We start from the raw sequence: 13,473 nt of genomic DNA, 5'->3' as shown, positions 1-13,473 counted from the left end.
CAGGGCGATGGGAATGCATCTCTTAATTTTAAGACAGGTGTGAACTTCTAGTCCCATCCCAAATTCTGAATTCTGCCTAGTGAAACTGTTTCGTTCACTCCAACTGCCCAGGTCTGCTTCTCCTGCGTGGACGGGGAGGAGTTCCGTCTGGCCCAGATGTGTGGTCTTCATATCGTCGTCCATGCTGATGAGCTGGAGGAACTGATCAACTATTACCAGGACCGGGGCTACTTTGAGGAGCTCATCCAACTCCTTGAGGCTGCCCTGGGTAAAGTGTCAGAATTTTTTTCTTTTCTTTTCGTGGATGAAAGATTCGTTCTTTCCCAGTCGCCCCCCCCTCAGTTTTCACTTTCAAGTGTTAAATGTTGAGAAAGGGGGGAAAACTACTTTGTCTGCAGCCACTCCTCATTCCCTCGGTTGGTTGCCCTGCTTTTTCACCTCCGAATGCTGAAATTATTGGTGCACTTTCCACTGTCAGCACTGTAGATGATTTTCAGGAGAAACGGGTAGGGAGTGGCAACTTTCTAACATAGAACCAATTTTTTATTCAAACCAGCTGATGTCCTCCCCTCCTTATCATTGGACAACCAGCTAACAAGATCGCCTTTTGCATCATGAAATTGAAATGTGTCTGACCAGTCTAATTTTGCAACACTGGTTAAAGAAAGTCGGGGAATTCACTCGGCAATCACACTAAAATCTAGGGTACACTGAAACTTATGAGGTTTTTAAGTGCTTGGTTTTGATATGTGACTGGACAATTTCTACTAACGGGACATATTGTTCATTACTAGACCAGGTTTTTATGTTTTCATAATCTTATGATGACCTAGCCAATCTGGTTGAACTTACAACACACTGTTCTGTTATTGACAGGTCTGGAGCGTGCACATATGGGCATGTTCACTGAGCTAGCCATCCTGTACTCTAAGTACAAGCCCTCTAAGATGCGTGAACATCTCGAACTCTTCTGGTCCAGAGTCAACATTCCAAAGGTATGGAAAAGCGAACTGGTCATGTGCAAACTTAAGGTTTAGCTACCTTGAGAATGTGTTTTGTTCCACAAATATTGGTCATCACAAAAGTAGCCACTGGATATGAAATGAGAGAGGTTGAGACAAGAGAAGTCCTCTCTGTCAGTGCAAATCGGCTTCCTCGTGACATAAATTACACAGAAAAATTGCTTGGAAGTTTGATCTGAGATACATGTACAATGCTCCAGAAGTGAGATTAAGAAGTGCCGCTTCCTCCTGCTCACATGACGCAGGAATGAACACATTGTGTGGAGACACCGATTGATGCGTACAGATTGAGCAGAATTGTGACCCGCGTGCAGACTATTTTCTATGGAATGTACACAGACTTGCCTTGCCCCTATGTGATATGACAGGAGTGCCAACAACACTCAGTAGTCCCCCCCCCAGGTCTGTAATAGGTAAAGGCCTTAAGATTCCCAAAATTAAAAAGAAAAATAATGTTGAGAATTGAGACTCTTCAAACCTCACTGTGTTGCTGTGTTTGCAACAGGTGTTGAGGGCAGCTGAGCACGCCCATCTGTGGGCGGAGCTGGTTTTCCTGTATGACAAGTACGAGGAGTATGATAATGCTGTAGTGACCATGATGGCCCACCCCACTGATGCTTGGAAGGAGGCACAGTTCAAGGACATCATCACCAAGGTATATGACTGCAGTTTGGAAGATTGTCCTCTTTTTATAACCATTGTTATAGGGTAACAAAGACACAAGTGCACCTTTAATTTACATGTTTGGATTCACCCATTTGGGCAAATGTGTCACAAAGCCTACAAAATTTAACGAAAGCATCAACTTTTGAGGGTGCTCACTAAAATTCGCCGGACAAGGCGCTTAGAATAAAGATGGTTGTGGCAGAGGTAACAAAAATTGATTGGGCACCCATTTTGCGTACCGTCTGCCTTTTCTTTTCTCACTCTCTCTCGTCAAAACTGAATGTATCTTCATCTCCTCAGGTTGCCAACATCGAGCTGTATTATAAGAGCATCCAGTTCTACCTGGACTACAAGCCCATGATGCTCAACGACCTGCTGACGGTGCTTATCCCTCGCATGGACCACACTCGCGCCGTCAGCCTCTTCACCAAGCTGAATCAACTGCCCTTGGTCAAGCCCTACTTGCGACAGGTGCAGAATCACAACAACAAGGTGAGAGATCCCACGTAACCTGTCGTCCGGGGGGGTTTTATCCAGGTCTCCAATGATGATTGAATTGAATTAATGTTGGTGCCATCAGAGTTTTCTGAAAGAAGTGACAAATACATTCTTACGAGCACCAGAGTTCGCCACAATCTTTGTCACAGGGATGTGATTTCTGAGGCTTTTTTCTGGAATTTGGGAATATAGACCCCCATAATCCTGGACTCTAGTGGCTTAGTCATCCAGGTGTTGCCACATCAGTACACTCTGTTCAAACTAAAAACCCAGTAGCTAGGTCCTCATAATCAGTAGCCAGTTGTGAGAACTCGTGCCTTTTCAGCTATTAAAAGCTCTGGAAAGTCACAGCATTTGAGCGCAGACTCTGTTGTAATCTCTTTGCTAAATTCTTCATGGATTTCTTGGTTAGTAGAGTTCAAGCACATTGTTCTAGCAGTCAGCATCAATTCTGTAACCGTTATCCCCCTTTTCCCGTTTTTGTTCCCCCAGTCATCAGTGATGTTGCATGGATTTCACTTCATCCCCCAACTTCCCCTCTGAGTTCAGTTTGTCAGCAGAGGTCTTGTCGTCAATTTTCATTGACCCTTCTGTTACTGTAATAGGTCCCCGTTATTTTCTTGAACGTTTCTCCCAGGCCATCAACGATGCCCTGAACGGTCTCCTGATCGACGAGGAGGACTATCAGGGCCTGCGCACTTCCATTGACGCCTTTGACAACTTTGACAACATTGCGCTGGCCCAGCGCCTGGAGAAGCACGAGCTGCTGGAGTTCCGGCGCATTGCCGCTTACCTCTACAAGCGCAACAACCGCTGGAAGCAGGCCGTCGAGCTCTGCAAGAAGGACAAGCTTTACAGGGTACTCCCTCCCCTGGGGGGGCTTTCTTTTGTATTCTCTGCATTGTGCGACGTTACACGGTCGCCGGCGAGAGTCGCATGCTCGTGCTAGCCTCGGCTGCTGATTAGGTAGTCAGGCCTTGCATTACTGCTTGGTGGGCATAAAGGAGGCATATGCAAGGGTCTCGAAATACGTTTGTGAAATTTCAGTTTGTCTACATTCCTGATTGACCGTGTTTTTGGAAAGTGGCAAAGAAATGTGTCTCTCATTTCTGTAGTGAAACAGGTGGATGACAGAAAAGGTCTAAACTTTGCTGCGTAATTCAAATATAAGCTGGGATTTCTTAATCCTTGTGTATGCCACTTTATCCCACCAGTGGTAATGCACTGTTTTTGTCTAGCTTTGAAATTTCTGATCGGCCGTACATGGGTTCAGAAACAGCACTGATTCATTTCGTGTTCCATAGCATATGATCATGAAGTTTTTGTTGATACGGTTTTAAATCCCTTGTCTAAATTCATCAATCTGAAATAATTGCAGAATTGATTTGTATGTTTTTCTTTATTGTTCATTTTTTTCACAACTTCATCTTAAGTTTTCATTTTGACTTACCTTCACATCACAAACTCCAATCCAGAGGCCGATCAGAAGTTAAAGATGATGCATGAAACAGCAGTGGGACCAGAAAGTAGTCGTAGTACTGATTTCCCTGTAGAAGCACAATGCTTGCTTCCTTTGCATCCCCAGCTGCTGTTGCTAGTAGCATTTCTTCCAGCTATTTCTCAGATGAAAGATGCATGTTGCATAGATTGCTTGCTGTAGAAGCACAGGGTTCTCTAGCCGTCCTGGAAATCAGGGAAAGCCTGGGAAAGAGCTTCCTTCTTCCAGTCAGGGAATGTAAGAAAAGTGCCTCAAATCAGGAAAAAAGTCAAGGAATTCGACTGCCCTAATAGAGAAAGAGGACAGTCTGTTATATCTTGTTCACGTCTGACATGTTTTCAACAACACTGAAGATGTGTCAGCCTGATTATGTGTCGGAATAATTATCCTGGAATTTTCAAAATCCATCTGGGGAAATTGTGTTTTCAGGAAATTTCGGGAACCCTGTAGCAGTTTCAGCCCAGCCAATTTTCCTAACCTCCAGCTCACTAACGCCTTTTGCACGGCCTAGATGACTAACACATACCTGTGTGGTCCTTGCACTCTGATCAATTGGTGCATTGTCTGGCAAGGCAGAAATAGCACGAGCATGGTCCTGTAAACCTTGGGTCCTGCTTTTCCTACTTTATGGCATGTGTTTCATGTTGCTTGTGGAAAGTGCTGTCTGCATTGTGTTCTGTAAGTACTCTCTCTTTTACATAATTGTCAGTTTCAGGTATTTTCATTCTTGTTTTTTTTCCCTTCTTATTCTTGAGTGGTAGCCCAAGCTTTCAAGATGTAGTGTAAATCAGATAGAGTCTTATTGAATTGGCATGATTGGGGAAAATTTTAAAACTTCTGTCAATTTGAACTGCTCTTACACTTTGGCTTGCAAGAAAACAATAATTTCATTGTTATCACTTTCAGGACTTTTCTCTGCTGGGTTTAGATTACCTTAGTGAAAACTTTGCACATTAATCCAGTTGCAGTGTATCTTGTCATTGTTCAGCATTCACAGGCGATTCACAGTAGTGCGCCTCCAAGAATTTGCCCTGTGCGTTGCAAACTCTTGGAGGAGCACTGTTGTGAAACGCCCTTATTGGCTAGAATTCTAGATTTTTGTATTTTTGATTTTCATGTACCGTAGACATGGTCTAAGAGGTTGGCCAATCCACGAACATCACTTTTGTATTTTTGTACATATTTTTATTGCATTTTTATATTTATGTAAATCAGGTGACTAGTCAAAATGAACTACACTTCCATAAAACATACATCAATGCTATCAGATTACCTTTACTGTTAGTCTTGAATGGAACCAGAGGGTAAGGAGTTAATTTAATGCCCAGAAACTGTTACCATGTAGCAGTGATGCTGGCTTTTTGTTCCAAGCATTTAAAACATCAATAATATTCCCTCACAAGGTGCAAGTCATTGGTCACTCATTAATCAGAATAGTGACAAGAGAGTGCCTTCATCACCCTTTTTATGAAGCAGTCTGGGACTCCCTCCTCAATCCTCCAATTTCAATACAATTTTACAATGTGGCTCGAACATTTCAATGCATCTTAAAGTTATGTGCCCATTGCTTGCAGTAAATCACTGAACATTTTGTGTGGTTATTCTGTCGTTCTTCTAATTTGTTTGGAGCTGCTGAATACAAGGCATTGCTTTGCACATCTCTTTGTTGTACAAAAAACTAGCATAGAACCACAGAAAAGAAATGAGCATTGCATGGCACTTTGACCCCCGGATCTGTCATTTCCTGAGCAGGTAATTATGTGTACTTTGCATATTCCTTTGTTGCAAAATGTGCTCCTGGCCTTATCTGTCAGTTCCTCCCTGCCGATTGCAGGATGCCATGCAATACGCCAGCGAGTCCAGGGAGACAGAGACCGCGGAGGAGCTGATCGCCTGGTTCCTGGACCAGGGCCTTCACGAGTGCTTCAGCGCCTCCCTGTTCAACTGCTACGACCTGCTGAACCCAGACGTCATACTGGAGCTGTCCTGGCGTCACAATATCATGGATTTTGCCATGCCCTACATGGTCCAGGTCATGAGAGAGTACCTGTCAAAGGTGAGGTGTTGTCCACTCTCTGAGTTGGAGACTGCAGGGAACATCATACAAAGACCTACCTTTGACATTAAAATGTAGTATATACAACTAGTTCATAAGTTAAGCAACACAGCCTCTGTATGGCCACTCCTGAATGTATTCTCACGTTAATGTGCTGTGGTTTTGAGAACATTCTGGTGAAGATCCACCTGTTTGCTTAACCACTTCCTGCCGAGGCAGTTGTCAGTGTTGTTATCAGTGTTGCCGGGGTATTTATAATTTTTTTCTGTTTTCAAAATTCTCTACAAATTCCTGTCTTCATTTACTGGACACTTACAAACACGTGAAGGTGAACACGTGTCTGGTGGCCCCTCTAGCCTGACAGACAAAATCTATTGACTCCTGAGTATTTCAGCCAGGCCTGCAGCCTTGTAAAAAGAGCCCAGATTGTGCGATGTTATACAGCTTTCTTTTGTTCGCGAACCTGGCTCAGTGCACTTCTGACCTCTTTTCAATAGAGGCCAGATTAGCGTGCAGCAGTGCTGTGTGGCTCATCCCTGCGGTGGTAGAGCACTTTTGTCCCCGGTGGTAATCGGCTCGCTCCAAATGCCCTAAACCGTGGTATACTGTTTCAAAACAAGGCTGGATTATCTCCACTTTTGAGAGTAAAAAATGTCGGTAATGCCCAGCAGCCTGGTCTTTTGTTCCGAGTATGGTCTTTTGTTACAAGGCCCTGTTCCCTTTGTCCGAGTTGGGAGACCCCGGCCACGCATATAAAGCATACGTGTCTGGATCCAGCATGGCCAGCAGGAAGTGGTTAAAGCAATATACCAGTACACACATGCGATGTGTTCTTGCTTCTTATAAGCATGCCATTCATAGATATTTACACGTAGTTCATGTATGGAATGGGTAATTTTGTTAGGTATGTTAGAGTGACATACCTTAGGTCTGTGCACATATGAAGTCACACTTGGTTCTCGTGTACACTTTCTGTGGAGCTTTGAATTTGTTGTCCCCACCTGGCTCCCATTGGAAAGGGCACGTTTGAACAAAGCGTGACATCCTTGCATTTTACATTCTGGTCGTTCATTTCGTCTTCTGGTAAAATCCTGCTCTCTAGCGACTGCAGTAATCAGCCCTGGTTTTCTGGACCCAGTCGTACATCCTGAACTAAACACTGATGTATATCAGCAGGTTGTTTACAGTGGCCTGTAGTTTAATGACAGTTCTTTTCATGAAACCCTTCTGCCACTAGGTTGACAAGTTGGCAGCTTCAGAAAAGGAGCGAGCTGAGGAGAGCGACACAAATCAGCCCTTGGTGTACAGTAAGTCACTTCTAAGTTTATAATCCCTGTTTCCTCATTAGCATTCTTGTCAGCAGCCATACAGAATGTGCATACATCTAATGCTGCAGTGTGTTTAAAACACACCTGTGGGGATTTCAGGCCTCGGTGGTGATTTCTTGGTCCCAGGTGTTTGGGCATTCCACAGTGCACTGTACCAAATCTCCCGTGGAAGCAGTAACTTTAGGCCATGATATCAGACGTGTTTCCCATGGAACACAAAGTGCTTGATCACTGCATCATGGTGCCGCCAAGAAATTGCTCTGGAAAAGCCCTGCTTTTGGAATCATGGGTCAGATGTAATGTGCACCCGTCAAATATCTGCACAACCTATGGCTCTTACAATATTTTGTACCTCTCTCAGCATGTACCCACTCCAACAAACAGTACAAATAGGGTTAAACCCTACAGCAAAACCACTATCACAATCAATGTCGCTAAGCTTTTACCACTTGATAGATTCAAATAACCCCCGTGGATTTTTTTTCTTCCTTCCCCCTCCATCTCTCTGCTCATCACCGTCCTTCAACCACAACCTTCTCAGATGAACCCCAGCTGATGCTGACCGCAGGGCCGGGCATGATGATGCCCCCACAGATGGGCGCCGTGCCAGGGGGTGGGATGATGGGTCCGCAACCGGGTTACTATGGCATGTGAATCAATGAAGTGTGTATTAATAATAGAGTCCGGAGGAAGACTTAAAGGCCCATCCAACCTTCCCTTGCACGGTCCTTGATCTCAACAACAACCCTGTTCGAGCAAAGTTTGAGAAAAAAAAAGGGCGATGAAGTATCCCAGCGGTGTGGATTTAGTACCTGATCAGAAATGTCAAAATTCTGAGAGATGATTGCTGTGTTCCAGATCTAGAAATAGTTGCAGTGTCCTGGCAGCTCAAATTGATTGATTCAGCTCTTCTGTGTAAGGGAAACGCTCAGACCCATTGAACAGCATACCGAGCTGATGTTGGAACACCTTTGAAAATTGTGAGAAAGCGCAGGAATTGTTTGTAGAGAACTTGAAAACAGGGGGGAGAAGGAAAGCGGAAGTGGCTTTTATGTCTTTGTCTGGAGTTTGTGTTTTGACTGTACATCCCTAGTATAGAGCTATATAATAATTTCTGGCATATTGTGTGGTCCATTGCTGACAAATGGGCCTCACCAATAAAGCAAAAATTAAAAAAAAAAAATGCCCAAAATGTATCTGACATTGCCACATTGAGATTTGTTTTTATTTTGCATTTGTGTGTACAACTGGTTGTATACTATTTAGCAATGCTTACCGAAACTAGCAATGCCTTACAGAAACCTGCCTTGCTTCTACAGTTTTCAGTCATGAACTCAAGTAGGCAAGATACTTTTTTGGGGGGGGGGGTCATTTTTCCCGTGTTTGCACAATTTTTTAAAATCCTTACAATTAAGTATTGGGGTGTTGAGCATAAAGGAGTGTTAGACTTGGCAGTTTTCAGGTCTGCATAAAAATGGTCCTCAATTTTACAGATCTTGTTTTTTGTTACCTTGGGGACTCAGTAAAATTGTGTGCTTTGCAGCTTTTGGCCTCCAATTATCTGTGATCAGCCATGTGTTGTGCGCTTGGTGCCAGTTTGTTTGCCGCGGATCTAGATCGCGACCAGTGATCCGTTGTTGGTTCACAGGCACCAAACCCCGCCTAATGGATGGAGCGAAGTAGCGACGGTAGCACTGATTGAGATCCACCCTGGCTACTTTAGTTGCTAACTCTTTGCCTGGCTCATGGACGGTTATCATGTATGCCAGTGTAGCACCTGCTCTTTCCTTCTCTTGTACATAAGATGTTCTATGCCAATCCTTCCTCCACTTACAAGACCAAAGACAACTTGCTCTGTTCAATGTCTTCATTGTATAGCTGTACGTCTCATGGTCATTCACGTTTTTTCCTTCTTTGTCGGCTTGGGGATATTTGCAAGTAAGTGCACGTGGTAACATTCAGATTGTCATCTAAGTCTGCAAGAAACAAAGAAATCAGTCAGGAAACCCGTTGAATGTGCTCAGCCAATTAGAAAATGAACAGATTTTGATGTTAATTTCTTTTTTTCTTTTTAACTATGCTCAACTTTATTGATAGTTTAATCATATAGACCTGTTCAACTACATGTAGAAAAAAAGACAGGAAAAACAAGACTTGCTGAAGCAAGTACAAGTAAAATTTAAAGAAAAAATGGATCACTGTAATCTCTGTGTTGTATTTGTCAGAAAATGTGTATAAGCCAGATAAAGTGTCTGTCATTGTAAACTAATGCTTAATGGCACAGTTTTATATAAAGGTGAAGACAGAAACTCGGTAGGGTAGGTAAATTGGTAAATCTGTTGAAGAAGTAGCCTTAGTCAAAAGAGGAAGTACATTTGTATTCATTAGATTAGATTAGAATGGAAACTTCTGTGTCTGGAAAATTGATTGCGGTTTTTACAGAAGTGGAAATAGGACAACCCTCGGGAATGGAATGGATTGGCCCAATCGCCATAGCTAAAGGTTGGACCATTATATATTTTAGGGTGGGTGTGATATTTTTGTATAGCCCATAGGGGATCAATTCATTCTGTCTCCTGTAAGGTGGGGTTAGGAAGCAATTGTTACTTGATGAAGTATAATTAATGTGAGTAGGTTGGTTGCAAGTGTTTAACATTCCGTAACTAATGTAGTGGCTTTTTTGTACCTGCCTATAAAATAGCTTTGTAAAAAATCAAAGTATGGCATAAATGTATATGTAATAACTCGGTGTACTTCAGCACGATACTAGTTTGACCATAAGGTGCAGAAATAGCTTAATAATGGAATCTTATTTTACATTATGTATTAATTGAGCATGAGGCATGCTGGTGTACTTCATCCTAAATCCAGATTTTTTGCCTAGAACTGAACAGTTGCATTTAGACCTGTGTTGCACTCCTTTAGCTGTAAATTCTTGCTGATCAGTTTTTGTTGTTTTGCTTCAACTTGAAATGCAGTAGGACAAACCTTATTGAAGTAAATTAATTGGAAAATTCTTGGCTGAGCACATTTTCAGGGTCCTATCTAAGTACAGAATTTCAAAGTGCTGTGATACCAGATCACAGGACAAGTGACCATAAGACAAAAATGAAAATTGTAGAAAAATTCACACTTGTCTCAAAAGAGAAGGAAATCAGAAGTGTTTTTCTCAGTTTATTACACAGCCTCACAGGGAAAGAAAGCTTACCATTTGAAATTGATATTAGCAAAATAAGCATGTTAGACTTAATTTCAGCGAACACCAAATTAAAAACTAAAGACTTGTCAACAAGAATAGTAAAGTGGAAAAGGGGATGCTGTGCAACTGCTGCTGCATGTATCGTTTTTACACTGCTTGAGTTTCTCTATGTACATTCGTGATCACTACTGACCTCAGATTTTTGATTTTGTAGGCATTGAAAACTGTTTAAACGAATATGTCTCCAATTTTAATTGTTTTCACAAAGAATGTGGAAGTCTATTTGAGTTGGGTTTCAACTTGTTTTCTGTGCTATAATTAAAACCATGATACACTATTTTTATTATTATGAAATTTGCAGTAGCTGAGTAAAGTGGTATGATTTAGTATGCTATGTTTCTGTCATGTCTAATTGGAGGTTGTCTTTCTTGTAATTAGCTAGGTTTTTTCCAGTTAAACTACTTTCTCACAAAAATTGCCATTTGGAATTCTCAAGACTGTTTTTTTGGCTTTCAGTAAAGCTTATGTCCAAAACAATTGGATGCCCATTCAGCTGTGAACCAAAGTTGTTTGTGTACGCTGGAGGCAGAACATGCAGTGAGGGTATTGCCTGTATTCTTTGACTAGCTAATTCATGAAATTGCTAAAATTCTAGGATTTGACATTGCTAAAATTCTAGAAAGTTTATACAAGATAATCAAAGAAGACGTTCATATAAGATGATTACATTTTACAATTGTCTGCTACCTAAAGGTGAACGTGATCACATTTCAGTTCTAGAAGCAACCTTGATCTCATTCTCGCATTCTCATTCAAATTAATTGAATTCCACACTAATAAGCCGTTTTCAGTGGTTATTAAAATACAAACGCACCACTTGTTATTCTTAATAACACTATATACAAGCTGTCTGTATCATTGCCTACACCACAAAAAAATTATACTCCATCAAAGGTAGCAGCATTTAGATGTTTTGTATAATGTTAGTCTGGAAATTTGTTATAATAGTTTGTCTTAAATTTTGAGGTATAATTTGTGCCAGATATTATTATGTACGATTATTCAGCTATAAAAATGACTCCTTGTGAGAGACAGATAAAAATCCATTTTTCATGTTTGCTCTTTTTAACAGGATGAGGTTCCATTTTGAATTCTATTTTTGCATCAAGCATGTACTTTGTCAGTTGGAGAACTTTGATTTCGGTGTCTGTAAGATTTCTGGAATTCTTCCCAGAATTTGACTTGAAGACTCTCTGCACAGATTGATTACGTAACCATCGTTCTGGAAGAATTTGAAGTAAGTTGATAGAAATACGAAGCCAGCAGCAGAATTTGGAGTTGCATACATTGAAAGGGTTTAAAAGTGGACTTGCACTCTGAAAACCAAACATATAAAAACTTCAGGGATGTATAATATTTGATGTTTGAGGAATTTTCTGATTGTTGACATTCAGATCTTCAGGCTTGGAAAGGGCGAAGGCTCACGCAGCTAACTTACTGGACCTTAGAGAAGTGCAAATAATTCAATCACAACACAAAGAAATGCAAGTTAAGAAAGCTTTAATGGTTTATATAACATGAACTGTATTTTGGGTTTGTTTTTGCAATTTTTCCTCTTTGAATGCTGTTTGAGAGGCCCTTTGGATTGACGTTTTAGTGAAAATTACCCTTTTAAACATTTTCCATGCTTTCATGACCGATGAGGGCACTGTTGCAGTGTTGTCATTGAAGGAATGTGTTTATTAGGGGGTTTCCTGTTTAAATTAGGAACCAGTGGCGTAACTATGGGGTATCGGCCCCCTCCCCCTGACTCGAGGCCCTTGCCCCCCCCCCCAAGTAGAGGTGATGGTGTGCTTCAGTGTATGAAGTGTAGCTAAACCCATTGAGCGCCCCCTCCAGAAATGAGATCCCCTCCCCCAAGTGCCCCCTGCAAATGGTACCCCAGATACGTCTCTACTGGGAACCCCAAATTTGTCAAAAAACTTTGCTTATTGGCCTTCTGTCGTGTAATGAAACAAAAACGAGTCACCAAAAACAAAATTTAAGACGGCAAAATATTCAAGATGTGGCCAATCTTGCGTGTCTTCATTGAATGTCATAATACACTGTTGCCAATGAATATGCAAATCTGTGATTTGGGTAAAAAAACTACATGGCACCAAAACGCCTTAAAGCAAAAGTAAAAATTTTGAATGAGGATAATTTAAATGAGAAACAAAATGCACTTTGACAGACTGTATTATAAGGAATACATTGGATGGACCTTTTATCTTCCAAAGAACACACTACTGAGCAGCAATTTCATGGTGAATTCCCCCAATGGATGGCTTGTTTCACAGAGCAGTACAAAATTTTGCCAATCAAAGAAAACATTTTGATAGCTAAGGCAGATTACCAACCAAGATACAATAGCATGTGCATCTCATGTGACTGACTCCTGGCATATTCATTTCTGAGCACAGAAGATTGTTTGGCGACATTTGCTGCTGTGCAGCCCTGTGAAATGAGCCAGTTGGGTATTTCAATAAGTCCTGGCCATTGGAGAACAAAGAACGCACATCGGTTGGCGTATGGCCTCGCTGGTGACGCGCGTGTATTGCTGTTCCCTAATGACCTCGGACGCGCTTCAAATTTTGGCATGCACAGTTAGAATAGTACCGAACTGTCTCAGTGGGCCCAACTGGGAGATTTTGAGGTTCAAACAAATATTAAATCCGAGCCCGTATTGCACTTGCACTTGGCTTGTACCGATGTCTGAACCCAACGACCCCGGCATTTAGGTTGATCCACCGAGGACCAGCGGGTCCTCTTCCCTTCCTCGCCTTCTCCGCGACACCGTCCCTCATCATTAAAGGCTGGTTGGTTACATTCCACGCACACTAGCGTACCTGACGGATAACCACAAAATCGACATAAATGGAACAATAATTGATATACAAAGAATAAATGGCTTGCAAACATACCGTAGACTCGCCTAGCTTTTGAACAGTGCTATCACACTTGGCTCTAAATCTTATTTTTTTTCCTCACTGTAAAGCTTAAACAAAGAACCCGATGTACTCCAGATGTATTTCATTTTGTAATTTCCCTTGTAATGTAAATAAAATAATAACTTCCAAAGCTCACAATTTTTTTCGATAAGATTTCGATGGGGGGGGGTTGTCAGCTAGCAGACGACCAGTATGTCCTTCGTAAAAGTTACAGAC

At 41.8% G+C, this 13,473-nt stretch overlaps 2 protein-coding genes across 7 annotated transcripts in view; one reads left to right on the top strand and one right to left on the bottom strand.

The window, feature by feature from the left end:
* The window catches only part of cltc (clathrin heavy chain), a 39,600-nt gene extending 28,231 nt beyond the window's left edge, over positions 1 to 11,369 (top strand). Inside the window, exons 23-30 of the mRNA XM_022237579.2 lie at positions 112 to 268; positions 877 to 995; positions 1,528 to 1,677; positions 1,989 to 2,180; positions 2,824 to 3,045; positions 5,519 to 5,740; positions 6,978 to 7,047; positions 7,610 to 11,369. Coding sequence (XP_022093271.1) covers positions 112 to 268; positions 877 to 995; positions 1,528 to 1,677; positions 1,989 to 2,180; positions 2,824 to 3,045; positions 5,519 to 5,740; positions 6,978 to 7,047; positions 7,610 to 7,722 — 1,245 coding nt within the window. The 3' untranslated portion in view covers positions 7,723 to 11,369. The remainder of the gene's footprint in view (positions 1 to 111; positions 269 to 876; positions 996 to 1,527; positions 1,678 to 1,988; positions 2,181 to 2,823; positions 3,046 to 5,518; positions 5,741 to 6,977; positions 7,048 to 7,609) is intronic.
* Positions 8,429 to 13,473, bottom strand: part of LOC110980686 (somatomedin-B and thrombospondin type-1 domain-containing protein-like) — a 20,023-nt gene continuing 14,978 nt past the window's right edge. For all 6 annotated transcript variants that reach the window (XM_087141168.1, XM_087141170.1, XM_087141169.1 and 3 more), the window contains one exon: positions 8,429 to 13,155. In XM_087141168.1, coding sequence (XP_086997294.1) covers positions 12,965 to 13,155 — 191 coding nt within the window. In that variant the 3' untranslated portion in view covers positions 8,429 to 12,964. The remainder of the gene's footprint in view (positions 13,156 to 13,473) is intronic.

This window comes from Acanthaster planci, linkage group LG09 (assembly GCF_054643075.1).
Source record: "Acanthaster planci isolate LZ-2023a linkage group LG09, COTS_SCS, whole genome shotgun sequence".
Lineage (NCBI taxonomy): Eukaryota > Metazoa > Echinodermata > Asteroidea > Valvatida > Acanthasteridae > Acanthaster > Acanthaster planci.
The sequence above is the reverse complement of the archived record's forward strand: the minus strand, read 5'-3'. Positions and strand labels throughout refer to the sequence as shown.